Source organism: Cydia fagiglandana, chromosome 26 (genome assembly GCF_963556715.1).
Source record: "Cydia fagiglandana chromosome 26, ilCydFagi1.1, whole genome shotgun sequence".
Classification (NCBI taxonomy): domain Eukaryota; kingdom Metazoa; phylum Arthropoda; class Insecta; order Lepidoptera; family Tortricidae; genus Cydia; species Cydia fagiglandana.
In genome coordinates this window covers 1,425,710-1,447,271 of record NC_085957.1, presented here as the reverse complement: position 1 = coordinate 1,447,271, position 21,562 = coordinate 1,425,710, and the positions used below count along the sequence as shown (strand labels likewise).

At 39.5% G+C, this 21,562-nt stretch overlaps 1 protein-coding gene across 1 annotated transcript; it reads left to right on the top strand.

The window, feature by feature from the left end:
* Positions 1–244: 244 nt before the first annotated feature.
* Positions 245–17,442, top strand: LOC134677713 (oocyte zinc finger protein XlCOF6-like). Its single transcript, XM_063536176.1, has 13 exons — positions 245–541; positions 1,134–1,265; positions 1,582–1,885; positions 9,127–9,353; positions 10,254–10,381; positions 10,888–10,962; positions 12,660–12,789; positions 12,953–13,074; positions 14,643–14,739; positions 15,464–15,616; positions 16,321–16,422; positions 16,876–16,971; positions 17,234–17,442. Exons 1-13 carry the CDS (start codon positions 401–403, stop codon positions 17,372–17,374), a joined length of 1,848 nt encoding a protein of 615 aa, XP_063392246.1. The 5' UTR covers positions 245–400; the 3' UTR covers positions 17,375–17,442.
* Positions 17,443–21,562: the final 4,120 nt, after the last annotated feature.

Genomic DNA, 21,562 nt, shown 5'->3' with positions numbered 1-21,562 from the left:
AGAACAGAAAAGGTTGGGCCCTTGTGCTGAAGTTGTTAAGGGTTCCTTACACTGACATACACATTTATCTGCTCTCAGTAGTTCCGCTGCATGATGCATCCCTGTCGTCACTTAAAAATAACTAATGTGTGTGAAGTGCTTTATAAATATTTGCGCACTCAACAACAAGTTTTTTTTGTTCCTTTGGCTTCCTGTTTTTCTAGCATGACCAAGACTTCTTTTTTCTACTATTTCTCTTAACACACTACCACGTTTCTGTGGCAACATTTTACATAAACGTCAAACGAAATACTGAATATGCACGAAAGAATAATGCAAAAAATTCGCGAAAATAATAACAATTCGTATTTATGAATTACAATTTATATTCTTTATTATCTTATTGGGTTTTTATGTAAACATGCGGTCGGTGAAAACTGAAAATGCTAGCAGCAGCGAACAATTACTAGCCTGCCGGGTTTGTTTAGCCACTGAAGCTAAGTTGTACTATATTTATGAAAATGGACTAGAAAAAGAAATTCTGGAGCTACTAGGGATCGAGGTAAGCTTAAAAAGTGTTTGGATATTGTGTAGCCTATGCGTGAATAAATATAATTATAACGCTTCAATAGAAATATAAAAATACCTAACAGTTATGATTGTTATGTATGTTTTTATTTTATTAAACTTTCTATCTCGCTGTCGTATTATGTGAAAATTGGATGTGGTCTAAGAACACAGACTATTGATTTCAAGGGGAGCATTTTTTATTTATAAGTTCTGTTAAATTTTAGTTTTAATTTTAATGTTGTTTTTATTATCACTTTATTTGTTATTGCTAAATAAAAATTTTTAATTTTGTGACTTTTTGCATATAGGTACATAGGACACAGACTATTTCAATTGCACATTTTGTGACTTGTTCTTTTTGCAAAATACATATAAATTTTTGCCAAAATTATACATACTGAACTGTGATTGAAATATGTATCAAATAAATAGATACCTGTAGGCAGGTATAGTGCAGGCAGATAATGGCAAAGCGTTGCATTTAACATTCAGATGGACAGACAGTCAACAGTGTTAACCCAGACAGGGGTCTACAATTAAATCTTAAAACAAAATAAATAAAATAATGTTTGTGTTTATTGTAGGTGTCAGTGGTAGATGGGTATCCACAGCACATTTGTGCATTCTGCCGAGTACTTTTAGCAAAGTTTAAGAGGTTCCGAGCTTGCAGCCAACGGGCCCAGGAACTGCTGCGGACACTTAAGAAACAACATGGGGTGAGTTAAAACTGCTAATGATATATGAAGATTATAATTTCACAATGAAACCTATTGATGAGGCCTTCCACATAAAGGTCTAAGGTTCAGGGGGGCAATTTCCGATTTTTGCGGGGGAGGGGCATGTACATTTTAATGATTAGTGTTAAATTTGATATGTATAATCCAATGTTATTATGGAATAATATTAACATCAATAAATTGCTCTGATAATTAGATTAATTACGATTCATAAGAGCTTGTTGCTAGGCTTACATGAATAAAGTATATTTTGAGTTTGAGTTTGAATTTGAATGCTGAAACAATTTAATTACAGATTAATACAAGCACCGTTGCTACCGTCAACTCTCCATTCCCAATCCTAACTATCCACACCACCACCCTCATAGAATACCAATACCAAGAACAACCAGAACCACCAGAACCCGTAGTCAAAGACGAAGTAGAATCCAAGCATGAAGATATAGTGAAATACGAAGATTTAGATAATAATTTAGATGTGGATGATAATATAGATTATGATGATGAGGAGTATAAGGAGGAAGTGGAAGTTAAGAAGAGGAAGCGGAAGAGGAGGGTTGAGAAGGAAGTTACGAGGGAGAAAAAGAAGTTACCTAAAGGTAAATACTAGTACTAACCTTACGAAAATCCTGAAAAGTTAATGGTTTCAGTTTCAGGACTTATGATAATATAACAAACAATATATTTTATGACTTAACTTTATGTCAACTATTAAAAAATAATTTACAATTATACAACAGCACTTAAAATTAATATAAATATGAATAATTGAATTTATTGTACGCTCGAAATGGGCGAACTGTTGGACTTTTCTATATTTGACATGCAATCTCATTGTACACAGTTTTGACAATAAATGAATCTTATCTAATTTTATATCTCAGTACGGATAAGACGTTCGTTCTTGTCTACATGACAGCGTGATAAAACGGTGTCCGTCACTTTCTATCCCATGGTGTTAAAAAATGACAGTTATTTTATCACGTGGATAAAGCCATCTGTAATACGCTGGCAGGATATTATTTTACTTAGGTACTTAATTACTTCACTGGCTCAGTTACCCAAAAAGAATCTTGGCTTCTGACACAAGAAAACGCCATGCCATATTATGCATCACCACTGCATCACCAACATACTCCAGTTGGGTACTTCAAGGGTGGAGAGGTCTTTTAGGGCTTCGTCACTTCAGCGGTATCTGATGGGACGCCTGGACGGGCTATGCTTTTATTGCAAACTAGTAACCCGCCCCGGATTCGCACGGGTTACAAAAAACCTTATCAAATTGACCTAAACCTTCCTCTAGAATAAATTTATTGATGGGTGAAAACCGCATGAAAATCCGTTCAGTAGTTATTGAGTTTATCGCGAACATACTATTAGAAGAGAAAACACCATACATCATTAAATAAAGGATTTAATACATAAAACACGGAAAACAGGCGTAGCTTCAACTAAATTCCACTCCGACGCAGCCATGGCGGGCGATGCTCCTCTGACAGTCCGGGTCGCGCCCATCGTAGTGTCACAATGACACCGACAGTAGGGCAGTGTTCGAGCAAACCACATAATCGGTTATCAGTTCGGCCTCCTGATGAAAAACCTTCGCCCACGAAGGTCAGCAAGTAGCACCACAGCACTTCCATCTTCGCGCACCTCCCCAATCGGTTAAAGGGAATCGTGACGTAGCCTACTGGTACTCAGCGACTCCGTTGACTGGGCTACAAATATCAAAACATAAGCTAATTGGCATCTGTTACAGTGCCAAGTCATATACTGATGGATGAGACCCCTTTAGGCCACATCAGTATCTTTTTTTTTTTTAGTAAGGCTCTTTATGCACTTTAGTAATTATTGTAGTTTTTTTTTGTAATGAAGTTATCACGGTATCATTAATTTGATCATCAGCTCTCAAGCAATAAACAGTCGTCCGCTCATAGTATATCTAACCGTGTACTATCTCTTTTTATTTTATTTTAGGAGAATTAAAGAATTATCATGTAGTCAAGAGTGACCCTTTACAGCAAATGTCATATAGACACATATCAGTTCTTAAATGAAACATGATGTAGACAATATTCAGCTCTCTAAGCAAGTATCAACTCCTGAAGAAAAGCATCAGGTAGACAAATGTAAATTCTTAAGGCAAACATCTTGTAGTCAACTAACTGTCAGCTCATTAAGCAAACATCTTGTAGGCAACAATCAGCTCTTGAATCAAATCTCAACTTCAAAAGGAAAGCATCATGTAGACAAATAAAATATTCGCTCTTTAAATATTTTGTAGGCAACTCTCAGCTCTTAAAGCAAATAACAACTTCTAACTGAAAACTGTAGACTACTTTCAGCCTTTTTTTTTATCTTATGGATAATTAATAAGCTCTTAAAGCAACCATCCTATAATATTAAAACATAATGTAAAATAAGTATTAGCTCTTTAAAACAATCAGCATGTTGAGTCTACATTGTAGATAACTGTCAGTTCTTAAAGCAACCATCTTCTCTATTGAGATTCTAATTGTCAGCTCTCAAAGGGATAACAGTTACTGAAGGAAAACATCATGCAGATGTCGTAGATAAACTATCAGCTCTTAGCACACACATCTCAACTAGACTTTTATTTATTTGTTCAGCTGTTTGGGTAACTTTAAATCATGGGCTCTCTATAAGCAACTTTAATTTATGGGCTCTGTAAGCTAATTGGTATTATAGAGCTCTTTAACAGATTTGTAACATGACCTCTAAAAAAATGTATAAAATGGGTTTTTTTTAAGCATATTTGTAATATTAGCTCTTTAAGAATTTGTATTATCTCTTTAAGCTGATACGTTTTATGGACTCTTTAAGCATATTCGTAACATGGGCTCTTTAAGCAGGTTTGCAACATGGGCTCTTTAAGCATTTGTACCATAAGCTCTTTAAGCTGATACGTTTTATGGGCTCTTTAAGCATATTCGTAACATGGGCTCTCTAAGCAGATTTGTAACATGGGCTCTTTAAGCAGATTCGTAATATGCGCTCTTTAAGCATTTGTACCATTAGCTCTTTAAGCTGATACGTTTTATGGGCTTTTTTAAGCATATTCGTAACATGGGCTCTTTAAGCAGATTTGCAACATGGGCTCTTTAAGCATTTGTACCATAAGCTCTTTAAGCTGATACGTTTTATGGGCTCTTTAAGCATATTCATAACATGGGCTCTCTAAGCAGATTTGTAACATGGGCTCTTTAAGCAGATTCGTAATATGGGCTTTTTAAGCATTTGTACCATAAGCTCTTTAAGCTGATACGTTTTATGGGTTTTTTTAAGCATATTCGTAACATGGGCTCTTTAAGCAGATTTGTAACACATGGGCTCTCTAAGCATTTGCATAATAGGCTCTTTAAGCTTACTTGTATAATGGGCTCTCTAAGCATTTGTATCATAGGCTCTTTAAGCTGATACGTTACACGGGCTCTTTAAGCTTACTTGTATAATGGGCTCTCTAAGCAATAGTATCATAGGCTCTTTAAGCTTACTTGTATAATGGGCTCTCTAAGCATTAGTATCATAGGCTCTTTAAGCTGATACGTTACACGGGCTCTTTAAGCTTACTTGTATAATGGGCTCTCTAAGCAATAGTATCATAGGCTCTTTAAGCTTACTTGTATAATGGGCTCTCTAAGCATTAGTATCATAGGCTCTTTAAGCTGATACGTTACACGGGCTCTTTAAGCTTACTTGTATAATGGGCTCTCTAAGCAATAGTATCATAGGCTCTTTAAGCTTACTTGTATATTGGGCTATTTAAGAATTTTTGTAACATAGGCTCTTTAAGCATTCGTATCATGGGCTGGCTAGGCTGATACATCTCACAGGCTCGCTAAGCATTCGTATCATCGGCTCGTTAAGCTGATACGTCTACAGGCTCGCTAAGCATTCGTATCATCGGCTCGTTAAGCTGATACGTCTCACAGGCTCGCTAAGCATTCGTATCATGGCTCGTTAAGCTGATACGTCTCACAGGCTCTCTAAGCATTCGTATCATGGCTCGTTAAGCTGATACGTCTCACAGGCTCGCTAAGCATTCGTATCATGGCTCGTTAAGCTGATACGTCTCACAGGCTCGCTAAGCATTCGTATCATGGCTCGTTAAGCTGATACGTCTCACAGGCTCGCTAAGCATTCGTATCATGGCTCGCTAAGCTGATACGTCTCATAGGCTCGCTAAGCATTCGTATCATGGCTCGCCAAGCTGATACGTCTCATAGGCTTGCTAAGCCTCCTTTTTTTGTGTATTTATATATTTGTATTTTATTTTTTTTTCTTAAATATTTTATTTTTTGTATAGGTTGGTTTTTGTTGTTGTATAGGTTCAAACATTTGTATCGGTGGCTCTTTGAGCATATAGATGGGTCTTAGTCCCGCTATCACACAGGCTGCCTCAGTCTCGCAACGCCGCTCAGGTACGCAGTCTCGCACCGCCGCTCAGGTGCGCAGACTCGCACCATCGGTCGGCGCGCAGACTCGCACCGCCGCTCAGGCAGGCAGACCCGCACCGTCATGCAGGCGCACAGACTCGCACCGACGCTCAGGAAGGCAGGCCTTTGCCAGTACATTCTGCAACCATAACTCGGGGCAATAACTGTGTCATAACAAAGCATATTTGGATTCAACTTTTGAAATTATAGTTCAACTATCCTTGGCTCACTCAATATTTTCTCATATCAACATGCATCAAGATACACACACACAAGACATGTTGCATACTCTATTGAGATCCTTGATAAAGTATTGACACTATCCCTGTTATAAAAGAGTTTTGTCAGAATAAGTAATGTGAATAAAACATGTGGACAATTTATTAGCTTAGGGTGTAGGTATACCAATACTGTGTGAGCTTTAGTAAAGCCATCTTTCTATATGTTATTTCTTCACATAACAATATACCTAAGGTTTACCACCTTCATGACAATATAGCAATAATTTATTATATTTTATCTTTTATAACACACATGTAATGTCCTTGTCAGATTTTCAATAAAATGGGATATAGTATTATTATGATGTGCTTGCATGAAACAGCCAAATACTTCAACTTGGTGAAACAAAGAACTTGTGTTGAGAATACTTAACTTCTCTCATATTGGTACATGCAGCATCCAACTTGGCAACTTTTGACATACTACCTGCGGTCATCTCTCACCACAGATTTCTTTCGCTGCAAAGAATCCCTTGCACCATCCAGCCTGGTGAGGACTCCCCTCAAGCAGCTCCAGTGGCCTTTGTGAAGACATTTGAACATTCTAACAACACACAACATGCAACATTTAACAAACAACAAAACCATGTGATCTGTTTCTATCACATCTTATTCCACATTATTATTTGTCAATTAGATATAACTGATATAAGATTATTGCCTCAATTCAATTCAAGTAGTTTTGAGTTTTCATGACTAAACAAGACTTAACTGGTAGGTCTCTTAAAATGACACAATTTTCAATCACCAACATAATATGAATAGTAAATAATTTAAATGAACTCTTTTACAAGTAGTTATCATCAGTCATCACCATATCAATTGTCCCTATTTTATTTTATTTATTAATTCACTGAACTGACTGCCTGTTATAGTACAGTCAACATTAAAAGTAGGCACTGCTCCTTATTAACGGCACATGTCACTTCATTCTTTCCATTTGGACATCACAGGCCTTTAGTGGCTATGCTGACCTGTTCTATTTTATTTAAAACATATTAACACATATTAATTAATTAGTGTAGGTGCATGACAATTTGAATATGTTAGGAACATGCCTCAATAGCCGCTTTGAGTACCTATAATTTCTGTAAGTCGATTATAGGTATATCTGATCACTCACTTATTATTTTTATTCTTTTAACCATGCTATAACTACAAATTATATGTGAATGTTGCTCACATAACACAACAGTATGATTTGGCCTTACCTTGTTCAATTTTGTATCGTTGATTATATTTCTTATACCGCCAAAACCTTTCACACAGGACAGTATTACTTACTCATTTGTATGCAATCATTCTGCAAGTACAAGGCCTCTGTGAGTATGCAGCCATAAAGCTTGTTCTGGTAAACTATACCTCCAGCATAAAACACATTTATTCTGTGAAAATATAAGTGAAGCAACAACTTTATCTGAAATGACAATTATTAGCATTTTTCCCCATAATGTGGTCATGCTACGCTTCACACAACATTCTCAAAGGGATCATTTTAACATAGCCTTATAATACTATGTCATACAACGACCCAAGAAAGCAACTTGGTCGATCTTGCATAAATAGGCATAATAATAATAACACACCACATAAGTACTCTCAAACTATAGTACTTTTCATCTTAGAATGTTTTAAAATATTAGTAACATAAAGCATTACTCAATGTTAAATAACCAATCTTTCATGTCAGTAATATGTCAAATACTTAATCCATTTATTTTTATTGCTAATGCTAATAATTTCCAACATCAATCATAGACTAGGTGTTTAAACATAAACTCAACAGTACATCATAAGCCAAACCACTATGACTGATAAATTTCATAAGCAGTTTAATAAATACCTTGATAGAACTTTCTGCGCTGAACGTTCACTGACACTGTTCGACATGTTCACAAACATTGTCTCCGTTATATGATTTTTTTATAAAATTGGGGTCCAGAATAAATATTATGGTGTGATTATAATGTCATTGCATAGTCTAGCTGGCATTCATAATCATAATGGCAATTTTGATTATTGCCTTTCTTTGCATATTCTAAAACTAAATAATTATGATGAATGTTGTTTACATGATTATATCCTATTATAGCTGATATTTTAGGCTGTGAATTGTTTGCATATGTGCAATACTATTCTACACTAAGTGGATAAGACAACCTTTCACAGATTTTACTTGATTGTACACTGATATTCAAGTTTTGACACTATGGCACATAGTTCTTGGATTACTTACCCATAGATCATTTTTATAACTTACGTGGCTTGAACATCGTTCCAACCATTGAAACGATACGATATAGCTTACCAAATATAGTATTCCAACTAACTTCTCGTATTGGACAACATTGGACAAGTATTGGTTATGACGATGACGCCATGAACTACGGTGATGTACGTACACCGTCATCAATAATTTTCTTCATCAAATATGCCTTAACAAGGCTTCACCAAAGATTTGTTTATATTATTCAATGATGAATGGTGCAAATATAATAGTAAAATCACTTGAACCGGCGTTCATTTGGTTAGCAACAATAAGCGGATGAACTACTGGCTTTATGCCTTTCAGAATATATTGTGGACGTAAATTACGTATCCCACTTCTGAACTATTAGAAGAGAAAACACCATACATCATTAAATAAAGGATTTAATACATAAAACACGGAAAACAGGCGTAGCTTCAACTAAATTCCACTCCGACGCAGCCATGGCGGGCGATGCTCCTCTGACAGTCCGGGTCGCGCCCATCGTAGTGTCACAATGACACCGACAGTAGGGCAGTGTTCGAGAACAATAAACAAAGAACACACAAACAGACAGACGTGGCGGGGCCTTTTGTTTTATAAGGTATACGTGATGCTATTGACCCATACAAACACTTTTTGAGCAACCGAGTAGGGAGGGTTTGGAACACACTCCCCGAAGATGTGGATTCAGCACAAAATGTGAACCAATTTAAAAATAAACTAGACAAACACATCTATACATCTACTTGTCAACGATAATGTCAATGATTACTGGATACAGGAAATATCAGTTGTCACAACTGCCTGCCTGCTTACAGAATAATAATCTTTAATAATAATAATATTTACAGAAAAGAAGATAAAGAAAATGTTCGACTGCGAGGCCGACTTCCCCGCGTTCGAGGCCAAATACAACATGGAAATAGTTGTGTTAACTATGGAGCAGCAGCTAGAAAACATGGCCGCCAGGAAGAACTCCTCCAACTATATCAACTCGCCGTATAAATGCCAGCTGTGCTTCAAAGGGTTTTCCTCTGAAGCTACTTTTAAGAATCATACTTTGAAGCATCATGACCCGGTAAGGACTTTGTTTCTTATTTATATATTTTTAAACTTTATTACACATACAAAAAGTACAACATTCAGGCATTCTCTACCAGTCAACCATACTCTTCTACTCTTTCCCTCTTCATTTTCTCTGCCTATCTTCCTCTCACTAATTCCTTTTTGCCGCTCCCTTTCTCTTAGGACAAAGATTTTCCAACTCACCCTACATCCCCTCCATGGACTATATTAGCTGAACTTACACATTTGTGATTATAGGTACTTTTGACTCCCTTCCATGCTCACATATTTATGACGACATCGTACGTATAGATGTATTTGGTTATTGAGCAGCAGCTCTAAAACATGGCCGCCAAGAATAATTCCTCCAACTACGTTAACTCTCCGAAAGGGTAGGCTTTCCTCTGAAGCTATTACTTTTATGTATCATAATTTGAAGCATCATGACCCGGTGTACTTTCTTTCTCACACTATCTCTCTCAGTATTTTCTTTTTTTGACTCTCTTTCTTACACACAGAGACACATTTTCCTATTCAGTGTGAGTAGCCAGATAAGCGATTAAGTCCAGTTTTACAATTTAATAAATAAATAAATATTATAGGACATTTTTACACAGATTGACTAAGTCCCACAGTAAGCTCAAGAAGGCTTGTGTTGTGGGTACTCAGACAACGATATATATAATATATAAATACTTAAATATATAGAAAACAGCCATGACTCAGGAACAAATTTCTGTGTTATCACGCAAATAAATGCCCTTACGGGGATTCGAACCCAGGACCATCGGCTTCACAGGCAGGGTCACTAGTGTCACTACCCACTAGGCCAGACCGGTCGTCAAAATAAATATAGAAGTAGGTGGTCGAAGCCCCTTTAGGATTCACTGATCTACATTATACTTGTTTACAGAGTGTAGGAGCGCAGCAGTGCGAGCTGTGTTTCTCTCGTTTCCGTATCCCCGCGTTCCTGCGCACGCACGCCGAGACGCACCGCCTCAAGTTTGTCTGCAAGGACTGCCGCTTTGTCGCCAGTAATAGGTGGGTTAGCTTGAACATACAGAGAACAATATCTCAACTACAATCTTTTTTTTATTATTATTCAGAGCCCACTGTCCCACTGCTGGGCAAAGGCCTCCCCCCTCTCCTTCCATACGTCTCTGTTCAGTGCTACATCTGACCAGCCTCTCAAGAAGGAGTCCAAGTTATCCCGCCATCGCCGACGAGGCCTGCCGACTCCCCGGTTAGACTCGTGGGGCTCCCACTCTGTGGGTAACTTGGCCCACAAGTCGTTCGGCATTCGGCAGACATGATCAGCCCAGTCCCATTTTAACTTAGCCGCTTTCCGAGCTACTTCTATTATTCGAGTCTTAGAGCGCAGCGTGGTGTTTCGGCCTCGATCCCTTAACTACAATATAATATAGTTAGATTATATAAGTTAACTCGCGATTACCACACAGACGCTACTATTATTTTTGTGTAACAGTCTGACCAATTTTGTCATAAGTATACGTTTTTTTAAGGTATTGAATTGTTATTTTCCACAGGTACCACGCTATTACGCACTTCCGCGAGCACAGCGGCTTCAAATACGTCTGCAAATATTGTGGAGCCAGTTTCAAGTGAGTGCCAAGTCGCTGGCCCGATATTACAGGGTTCTATGTTTCACTTTTATCGAACTGAAATTTGAACATTGTCATTATTAATGATGATTAATAATGATGATGATGAATGATAGTGACCTTAAGTCGAATTTCAAGTATCTTGAAAATGTAACCACAAAAGAGATAGGTACAGAAATCAATCTACATACAAAGCGCGCTCGAGCAACGCACACATAGACACTGCTCACGGACACGATATCTCGGACCGGTTGGGACCAGTGCGAGCGCGAGTGCCATCCGCTTGAGACACGCGTCTGTGAACTTTTTTGTGCAATAATGGAGAAACAAAACAAAAAGTTATTATAACTGTACAGTGGACGGTTGTTTAAATTCAACATTAACCGGTGAATTGTTGATTTTTAAGCTACCAGTGGTTTCAGAGAGAATGCGAATGCGAATTTATTACATTGTACATGAGAATGCGAATTTATTACACTTTAAAATATTATAATCGTGCATTTCGCCAAACTCGAAATCATCGCAAGATATTTTCTGTGGCAAATCTGTAATATAACAATGACATTAAAATGAAAATAGCTATTTGAGTTATTAATGTCATTATTAATTTATATTTCCATTCTTCCCGTTTCATCCTCAACAATAAATCAAACAACTAGATACGAGATACGATACGATGGATACGAGTGCCACTACCACGATAGTTTTTTTGTGCATAAGTCATAGTTCGCAACAATCGCAACCCTAGAGCGACCGCCGAGCGTAGGTATGAAAAGTAAAGTACATACATGTGATTGACTTCTGTACTTATCTGTTTTGTGATGTAACATAGAACCCTGTAACATTGGGCCAGCGAAGTGTCAAATACATTTAACCATAGGTCTTGTCAGTAAAGATATAAAATTTTAAACCAATCGGCATAAAAAATTAAGCCTTTATAAGGCAGAGGGAATATATTTCCCACCTGATTTTACTTTATTTCAAAGTGATAGAGTTCAATTTTGCATAATTCCTGACACCCTTATAAAGGGTTAAATAACGTAATTCAGACCGCCGTCTCGGCCGAGGCTCGTCTACACTGATCATTTTGTGCGCGATGAAATTGCCTCGCACATATGCTCCCTCTGTGTGGACCCGACTTTTGGTGTTTTCGCTATAGTTCTACATGGCGCAGCTGGTAGGATTCGAATCTACGCACACAAGTGCGTCCGTGTAGGATTTTTATATGTAATCGTCATAATATTCATGGCATGGCACTAAGTTCGCCTTTTGTACATTAAGTTATTCTTTTGTGCAATAAAGTTTTAAATAAATAATAAATAAATATTAGGCAAAGTTCTGCGTAGGTGGCACCACTAGCACATACAGTAAACAAACCTCATTGACATCATCAATGACACATCATGCGTCACTAGGTCAATCACATGGCCTGCCGTGAAACACGACAGTGGAAAGTTCGGTTTCTGCCTCTCTATCACTCTTGCTTATTCGATCGATAGAATAAAAAAATCGATTTTCGCGTTTCGCGGTAGGCCACCTGTAAACAAAGCGCCTTGGTGCATCAATGTCATAGTGAAAACTTGTCAAAAACTGTTTAAGGCCTAGTATGTATAAGTTACTCTATGGTTTACTAAACAAATTAGTGCTGCACTCTGGCGGCACAACATTGCAGTAATACTCCCAATTCGTGTCTTTAGGAAACCTTCGACACACGGCACGCACGTCCGTATCCAGCATCCCACCGAGAACACATCGTGCGACGTGTGCGGGGAGACCTTCCAGGGGGACTTCGGGCTGAGGATGCACAAGACTAGAGCGCACAAGCAGGTCTCTTTCTTGAATATATAATCGAATTTAAACCACCGTGAACCATGCTGTCATCCAACTGCTGCCAAAGTGCCCGGCATTGTCGTCAAATATGTCGCGCAAATGATTAAAAATAAAAATACGCGACTTAAACCGAAAAATTAAATGTCACATTTATTTGCAGAACTCCGAGAACGAATCCGGCTCGCTGAACTGCAGCACGTGCGGCGTGCAGTTCGCCAGCTCGTACGCGCTGGCGCGGCACACGTTCACGGCGCTCGACAACGTGTGCAACCCGAGCATGAGGTGACCTAACTAAGGCTATCGACTGTATCACGTGCGGCGTGCAGTTCGCCAGCTCGTACGCGCTGGCGCGGCACACGTTCACGGCGCCCGACAACGTGTGCAACCCGAGCATGAGGCGACCTAACTAAGGCTATCGACTGTATCACGTGCGGCGTGCAGTTCGCCAGCTCGTACGCGCTGGCGCGGCACACGTTCACGGCGCCCGACAACGTGTGCAACCCGAGCATGAGGTGACCTAACTAAGGCTATCGACTGTATCACGTGCGGCGTGCAGTTCGCCAGCTCGTACGCGCTGGCGCGGCACACGTTCACGGCGCCCGACAACGTGTGCAACCCGAGCATGAGGTGACCTAACTAAGGCTATCGACTGTATCACGTGCGGCGTGCAGTTCGCCAGCTCGTACGCGCTGGCGCGGCACACGTTCACGGCGCCCGACAACGTGTGCAACCCGAGCATGAGGTGACCTAACTAAGGCTATCGACTGTATCACGTGCGGCGTGCAGTTCGCCAGCTCGTACGCGCTGGCGCGGCACACGTTCACGGCGCCCGACAACGTGTGCAACCCGAGCATGAGGTGACCTAACTAAGGCTATCGACTGTATCACGTGCGGCGTGCAGTTCGCCAGCTCGTACGCGCTGGCGCGGCACACGTTCACGGCGCCCGACAACGTGTGCAACCCGAGCATGAGGTGACCTAACTAAGGCTATCGACTGTATCACGTGCGGCGTGCAGTTCGCCAGCTCGTACGCGCTGGCGCGGCACACGTTCACGGCGCCCGACAACGTGTGCAACCCGAGCATGAGGTGACCTAACTAAGGCTATCGACTGTATCACGTGCGGCGTGCAGTTCGCCAGCTCGTACGCGCTGGCGCGGCACACGTTCACGGCGCCCGACAACGTGTGCAACCCGAGCATGAGGTGACCTAACTAAGGCTATCGACTGTATCACGTGCGGCGTGCAGTTCGCCAGCTCGTACGCGCTGGCGCGGCACACGTTCACGGCGCTCGACAACGTGTGCAACGCGAGCATGAGGTGACCTAACTAAGGCTATCGACTGTATCACTCTTCATTTCTTTCTCCATTTCATTTGTATATAGCTTGAAGCAGTTTGGGGTTAAGAAGTAAGTTACTGGAACGTTTAGACGGTTACCCAATTGTGAAGATGTTTATAAAATTGAAAATATTTGAAGTCTTAAATATTAACTAATAAATTGCAAGTAATAACTTGGTGTACCTCAGGGCAGTGTTCTTGGACCGAACCTCTTTCTACACTTTATGGCATTTACCTACAAATCGTATTGTGGGGATGTTAATGTAGTGCGTGACGTAGATTGGCCATTGAAATTCGAATTTCCACTGGTTCCAATAAATATATTAAACACACAGGGCTTATAAAATAATCGAAAAGAATAGGTACACTAATCGGTTATTGCACATAAAAAAACACACTGTACAAAAGGCGAACTTAATGCCACAAGAGATTATCGTACATAGCAAAACAATCTTTAGAATGTCAGTTACTTTTAGGCCGGTTTTGTTATATATATTTTTGTTTTTATGTTTAGAGCGTGTACTCTGTGCGGGGAAAACCTGGCGACCGATGAACTGCTGAGGAGCCATACTCAGGAGCGGCATAGCAAGCCGGAGACCAAGTGCGATGAGGTAAGGCCCAACTCATAACGAAACACCCTACCAAACTTTATTAAAATATACAAACATAATCACTTATTTAAGTTTCAAGATTTACCTCCGACGTTGACGTTGAAGATGTTGATGTCAACTTGAGTCAGTCTTCTCCGAGACCACGGGGACAACGCCGTCCTCGAAACGTCGGAGGTAAATCTTAAAACTTAAATACGCGAGTAAGTCCCGTTGTACAATTTAATAGTGTGTAAAATACGTGAAATTTTAAAGTGTCCAACCAAATTTTATGGAATTATTTTAACCACACCAGTTCGTAAAGGATCTCTTGATTGTTGAAAAAATTATGGGGAAGTTGTATTTTATTCACAAGAGGGGCAGAGCATTTTGATGCAAAATTTGAGTTGTTTCCTTTTGATGGCTGGTAGAATTGACTTTTGAATAATGATTTTGACCGAAAAATATTTAATAAAATAACGTTCATCTGGATTTGGTTACATTGTATTTGATGTTTTACAGTTAGTATTTTTCTCGCATTGGTGTGGTGAAAATTTTTGTGTTTCACTCAGGGGCAAAATTTGTGTAAGAAACGCTCAAGATTTCACTTTTCAAACCACTTGCTACGCTTGTGGTTCAATTTTGGATAATTTCGCTTGCTCGGGTATCAATACTATCAATATTGGCAAGCATTTAAACAACAACTTTGCCGCCTTATAAAACAAATTACTATTGTATCCCTCCACAGTGCAACAAGACATTCCTAACCGAGGCGTCTCTGAGCGTCCATTACGAACGCGTCCACCTCCAAGTGAAAAATGTGAGACGGAAAGCGTCGTACCAGGCCCGGAAACAGTACGGGGGAGTAGTCATGTGCGAGCTGTGCGGGAAGAGGTGTAAGGTGAGACTCATGGCTCCCTGGTACAGTCAGGATATGTAGCTGAGGAGAGAAATGGTCGGAAGGTAGGATCAAGTCGCAAACTGGTCCGGTTTCTTATACGGTTGATATGGGTCAGGGAATCGAATGGCGAAGGCATGTTGATCAAATAATTCCGGCCAATAAAGACCGATTTTCACTTTCACGTGCAAGTGTTTGTAATCCGGATGAACAATTGAATGCGCGTGTTAATATGCCCGAAGTGGGTGCTGACGAAGCGTTTGAGGATGCATCGGACGGTGAAGTTATGGCAGCACCAGAGCAGCCTCAGACGGAGCACTTTCCCGCTAGCGCGGGTGTCCTGACGCCACCGGTGGATGCTCCGGCCGCGCCACCGCCCGATGCTTCCGCCCGTGCGTTGCGCGCTTGGAAGCGGGCCCAAAGGTCTAGCTAAGTAAGTGTAGCGTTAGTCAGTAAGTAGTACTAGTTGTGTTTATGTTTGTGGTTGTGTTCTATGATGGGAAATCGTTTAATTAGATTTTATTTTATTATACCGGGTAGCAAGCTTAAGGGGGAGAGATGCTACGATTGTAAAAAGGTTGTTACTATACTGGCACTTGAGATTCGAGATAGTTTGACAATAAACGTCAGTCAGAAATAAACCGGCTTTTAATTATTACAGTTATGAATTACTAGTTACATAATGTTATAATAACATTTGTTTACAGAACAGCACCATCCTGAAATACCACCAGCGCACACACACAGGGGAGAAGCCCCACAGCTGCCCGCGGTGTCCCAAACGATTCGTCTCCCCCATGCTGCTACACGTAAGTGGACCTTATAACTGCGATATAAGGACTATAATGCCACAAGCACCAGCGCGCACACAGGGGAGAAGCCCAACAGCTGCCCGCGTTGTCCCAAACGATTCGTCTCTCCCATGCTGCTACACGTAAGTGGACCTTATAACCGCGACATAAGAACTATTCCCCACAGCTCTTTCCGCGTTGTCCGAAACGATTCGTCTCTCCCATGTTGCTACACGTAAGTGAACCTCACTTTATATTTACGTAATATGTTCATAAAAAAATAAAAGCCTTAAATGTTAACTAGTCATTTATCGATGCAACGCATTTGGACATTAAATAACAAAATTATTGAATGTCGTGTCAAGATAATCATTGTTCCAAATTTGATCATTTACTATATTTGAAAACTTTTATGCCTTAGTCGTCCGTTTCTGCATCTACTGACAATATGTTATTTTTCGTATGTTCTAGTGCCACCTGCGGTCCCACACGGGGGAGCGACCGTACAAGTGCGCGCAGTGCCACAAGTCCTTCACGCAGAAGTCGGCGCTCACCGTACACAGCACGGTTCGTACTTCATAACAATACAATACTAACATTAACATTTTATTTCACCTTATACAACTATGAACAAATAAAAAAATTACGTGACAACTCCTTTTTGGAAGGGGAAATATGTTTTAGTATGCATACTTGTGTGAGAGAAACATTTTTGAGTTTAGTTATTTATTTATTGACAAAATATATCCTACGTCCTTTTCCGGGATCGGAGATTCAGACCGAGTGGCTATTGTATTTATAACGTTAGTATATATACGCCTTTTTTTAGGTTCACACGGGTGAGAAACCATTCGCCTGCAGCATCTGCGGCAAGTCGTTCACACAAGCGGCCTCCGTTCACACGCACGTTAAGTATGTCCATATGAAGATGCCCGCGCCACCGCGCCGCCGGAACCTCAAGCGGGAGTAGACTGTCACACTATGGAGAAACCATTCAACTGCAATATATGCGCAAAGCCTCCGTGCACACATACGGTCTGGAACTGGAACCTTAAGTGATTGACGGACTGATCAAAGGCAATTAGCAGTTACAACTATGACATAATCCATATAATAAAATTAAGATCTCTATAATGGTGACCGACGGTTAGGTGCTCCTTAATTTCTTACCCCCTTACTGGTAAAACTTACCAACTTTGTTAAATTTTGTCCCTTTCTAACACAAAGGTAAAAAGGACGGATAAAGACAAACAGTTATCAAAGGCTTTTTAAGACTTGACGAGCGTTTATGAATAACGCTATTAAATTTTTTTTTTTAATTATCATTTATTTAAGGACCAACTGAGATCATTTTTGTTAGTACTTACGACTATGACTTATAAACTATTGTTAGTATTATACTCTATATGCTATACAATACAATGTCATTTTGTTACACATGTTATAGAGATAAATAAATTAATTGAAATGAGAAAGAAATGAAATTAAATCAAAATATGATATAATAATAACGATTTGATTAAATGAAAATAAACAATAATATTAGAGCCTTAAATTACAAGTTAAAGTTAATAATGTCAATTAATAGAAAAATGTCAAAATATTGATTAAATGTCACTTCGATCAATTTCAATTTCTGCGCTTTCTTAGGTATTTCGCCTCACAAGTTATGGTTATGGTATCAGTGTATGGTAACAGTGTATTAGGATCTCGCTAATAATTAATAATTGTACTACCGTACAGAAAGGAAACTTCCCACAAAACCGAAGTTCGACAGCGGTTCAGCCGGCCTAGCCAAGGTTACAATCGCTATCGCTTCGACAATGAAAAGCATTATGACTCTCTCACTCTTCCATATTAGTGCGACAGTGACAGTTGCGTTTCAATCGCTACGGAGCGTAAGCGATTGGCATATTGGCTACGCGGCCTGGGTCGAATCGTGCTGTCCCTTTGTCAAAATTCAAGCCATTATCTGTGGTCGTGCAAAGGGACGTCAAATTGTCTCAACCCTAATAAATGCTCAGAGCAATGCATAGTCTAATAAAACATGGTCTTCTCTTCCCAGAGTGACACAAGCCTACGTCACAATAACATTGCCGCTTTATATAGCGCTGTCGCATATTATCATATAGCGCTGTCGCATGATGACGTAGGCTTGTGTCAGTCACGTGACCACGAAAAGACGGGAAGAGAGTACCAGGCGGAGTATATTATTATACCATGGAGCAATGCTAAGCCGAACGGAGCCGAATTTGCCCGAAGGAAGGAGTTTCGTACCCCTGCCACGGTGTATAGTTTTATACTTGAATCTCAACCAATAGTATTATTAGCGCTTAGAAAATGTGCATGTCTGAAAGTATTTGTAAATGTTGTATTAGTAATTATTCATAAGTATTTATTTATCAACTTACATAGAGTCAGACCAAGAATAGTCTGCAGCGGATTTGATAGCCCACGCAGTGAAAGTGTTATTTTAAACGTCAATCTTCTATGAAATTATGACGTATAAATGACACTTTCACTGCGTGGGCTATCAAATCCGCTGCAGACATTTTTTGGTCCGCCTCTAGATATTCTGTTGTAAATATTAAAAGTATTACACATGATTCTTCGTATTATTAAATATCCTAAAACGGAACCAGTAAATTAAATTTCCCAACACTTTCAAAACCGCATTGATTACATTTTGTACCAAATATCCGTCCATCTCCCACAGCCTTTTTTTACGTAGAGTCAATCATCAAACATCATCATCAACATTTATTCAGCAAATAGGCCACAAGGGCACTTTTACACGTCAACATTGAATTTACATAAAAGCAAAAATAATAACATCAACAATTTTACAAAATATTACTAACAATTCAATCTAACGTATTACAATTACTAAGAGATGTATATGGTCTCTTAATGTCGAATTACATACAAAATACAGATACAAAACACACAAAAAAAATCTATAATATTTAGAGGTGTAAAAGTCTCTAGGTGTCAGAACTATAAGATTATAGTTTATCAAATTATCCTTAGAGATGTATAAGGTCTCCAAGAGTAAATATCCTGTATAATTATACATTCATTAAGAGAAAAGAAACATACGAGAGCAGAATGAGGGGTCTCACTGAAATTAATTAATAAAAATAAAGTTACTAAGTATAATAGCTCGTGTTAGCTTAAACAGACCAGTCTCCACAAACAGCACCCGTTCACGAGTATGACGCGTATCTCAGCCATCGCCTCCCTCAGTAATCCATTTAGGCGTCCCGCCTAGCTGGGGAACTGGGACGGTATATTTAATCACACAAACGGGTCTAACGCGATATAATTTCATTGTTTTTACCTTAAATTCCGACGTTTCATTTCGTGTGTTCTTTCCGTGACCACAGCTGTTGCAACTCAGCTGAAACGTTGGAATTTAAGGTAAAAAAATGAAATTATATCGCGGTCGAATGCTGATAGCGACCCTGCGGCACCCCATCCAAGGCGGAGTCGACACTCGTTGGTGGTTTTAGACGGTAGTCTTCCACTGGTTAGTCCGTCATCCCTCCTGGTTCCCCCAGACCAGGTGGCATGCGTAAACGCATTTCCCCAACGTTAAAAAAGGCCCGTTTGTGTAATTAAATATGTGTACAAAACGCGAGAGTTTAAAGTGTTATAGGACGGATGTCGGGCTCGTGGCCATGGGGCCAAATACCGACTAAACCCTCCACGTTATGCCCGTCTCGCAGCAATAGTGACGGTGAACACGGGATCGCAGAGCATTGTATCTATTCTATTCCGCGAACACAGCCTGCTGCCAACAGCCGAGGCTGTCCCCTCCTTGGACCCGAAGGCCCCTGGAGCCTTTTGACTCCCCCCTCCCCCTTGGTGATATTTGGTAAGGTTTTTGGGTACCCCCCTCCCCCCACCTCACAAGTATTTTTTGAATTTTTTTCATTCGACCTGATTGTAAGATAAATAGTATTGTATATAGAAAATCTTGTTTATTTTCCTATTTTCGTTAAATAAACTCGCTACTTTGAAGTGCAGAGTGAAGATGAGAAAAAGTATCTACTCATGTAGTAGGTTTTTTTTTCTTAGTTTCGTGCACTGTAGAAATAAATATGTTTTTGGCAAAAATTTCATTCTTGGTACGAGCTTTTATCGCTGACTGTACTTTTCTTTCCACAGGCAACTAATACTCATCGAGACAATTCTAAAAACCCCAAACACAATTAGGTTGCGTTGTTTCATCACAGAGTTCCTATGGCCACCTCCGGTCCCCAATCCCCATCATCAGATCAGCTCGATGACACCATAATATTGCATTGTCAACTTACGTATGTATGCAAAATTTCAGCTCAATCGGAAACCGGGAAGTGGATCAAATTTAACTTGCAAGATTTGATTACAGACAGACAGACAGACAGACAACGGTCAGGTGAAACTAAATAAAAGCTTGCAAAATACACGTGAGGTTTCCTTATACCTACCTCCCCCAACGTGATCTATCGTGATTTTTTCGTGACCCCCCCTCCCCCTATCGAACCTCCCGCACATTTGTGCACAAGCCCAAACGGCTGAATGGATTTCGATAAAACTAGATAACCTTGGTAAAAAATAGATGTGGTTATTAAGAGAAACCAATAATAATACCATATATAATTTATTTACTTCTACACTTTTTAAAACTACTTATGTGTAAAGAAACATTATTGATTTAAAAATAATGTACACTATGTACAGTCCCTTTGAGATTGGGGTATTTTTTTTATTTTGCACTGGTCACACACCCGACAACGGACATCGAAAAATAAAATTTCATCATCCCTCTTAGACATATTCAAATGACAGAGGATACTGAAATTTCAAATAACAAAACTATAAGTTTTAGAATCCACCTTAGAATTAAGAATTACCCGATATAAAAGTATTTCGAGAATGATATGAGCATTATCAAACATAATTTCTATTAAAATTTTATAAATAAATCTAAACTTCATTGCACAATTGCAATTTCAATTCATAATGTCTTACCCCCCTTATTCATAAAACTTTATGATTTAGTTAAATTATGTTTTATCCCTTTCATACAAATACATAAGTCAATATGACAGATAAGGACAAACGATTATTAGCTAATTGAGGTTTTTAGCGCGTTTATGAATGAGGGGGATAG

Bases quoted from the DNA above. Each gene is read 5' to 3' on its own strand.
- LOC134677713 (XM_063536176.1), top strand. From the start codon at position 401: ATGCGGTCGGTGAAAACTGAAAATGCTAGCAGCAGCGAACAATTACTA. The intron at 9,354-10,253 runs GTAAGGACTTTG...ACTTGTTTACAG, and splicing joins CTTTGAAGCATCATGACCCG to AGTGTAGGAGCGCAGCAGTG. The intron at 16,972-17,233 runs GTTCGTACTTCA...GCCTTTTTTTAG, and splicing joins CGCTCACCGTACACAGCACG to GTTCACACGGGTGAGAAACC.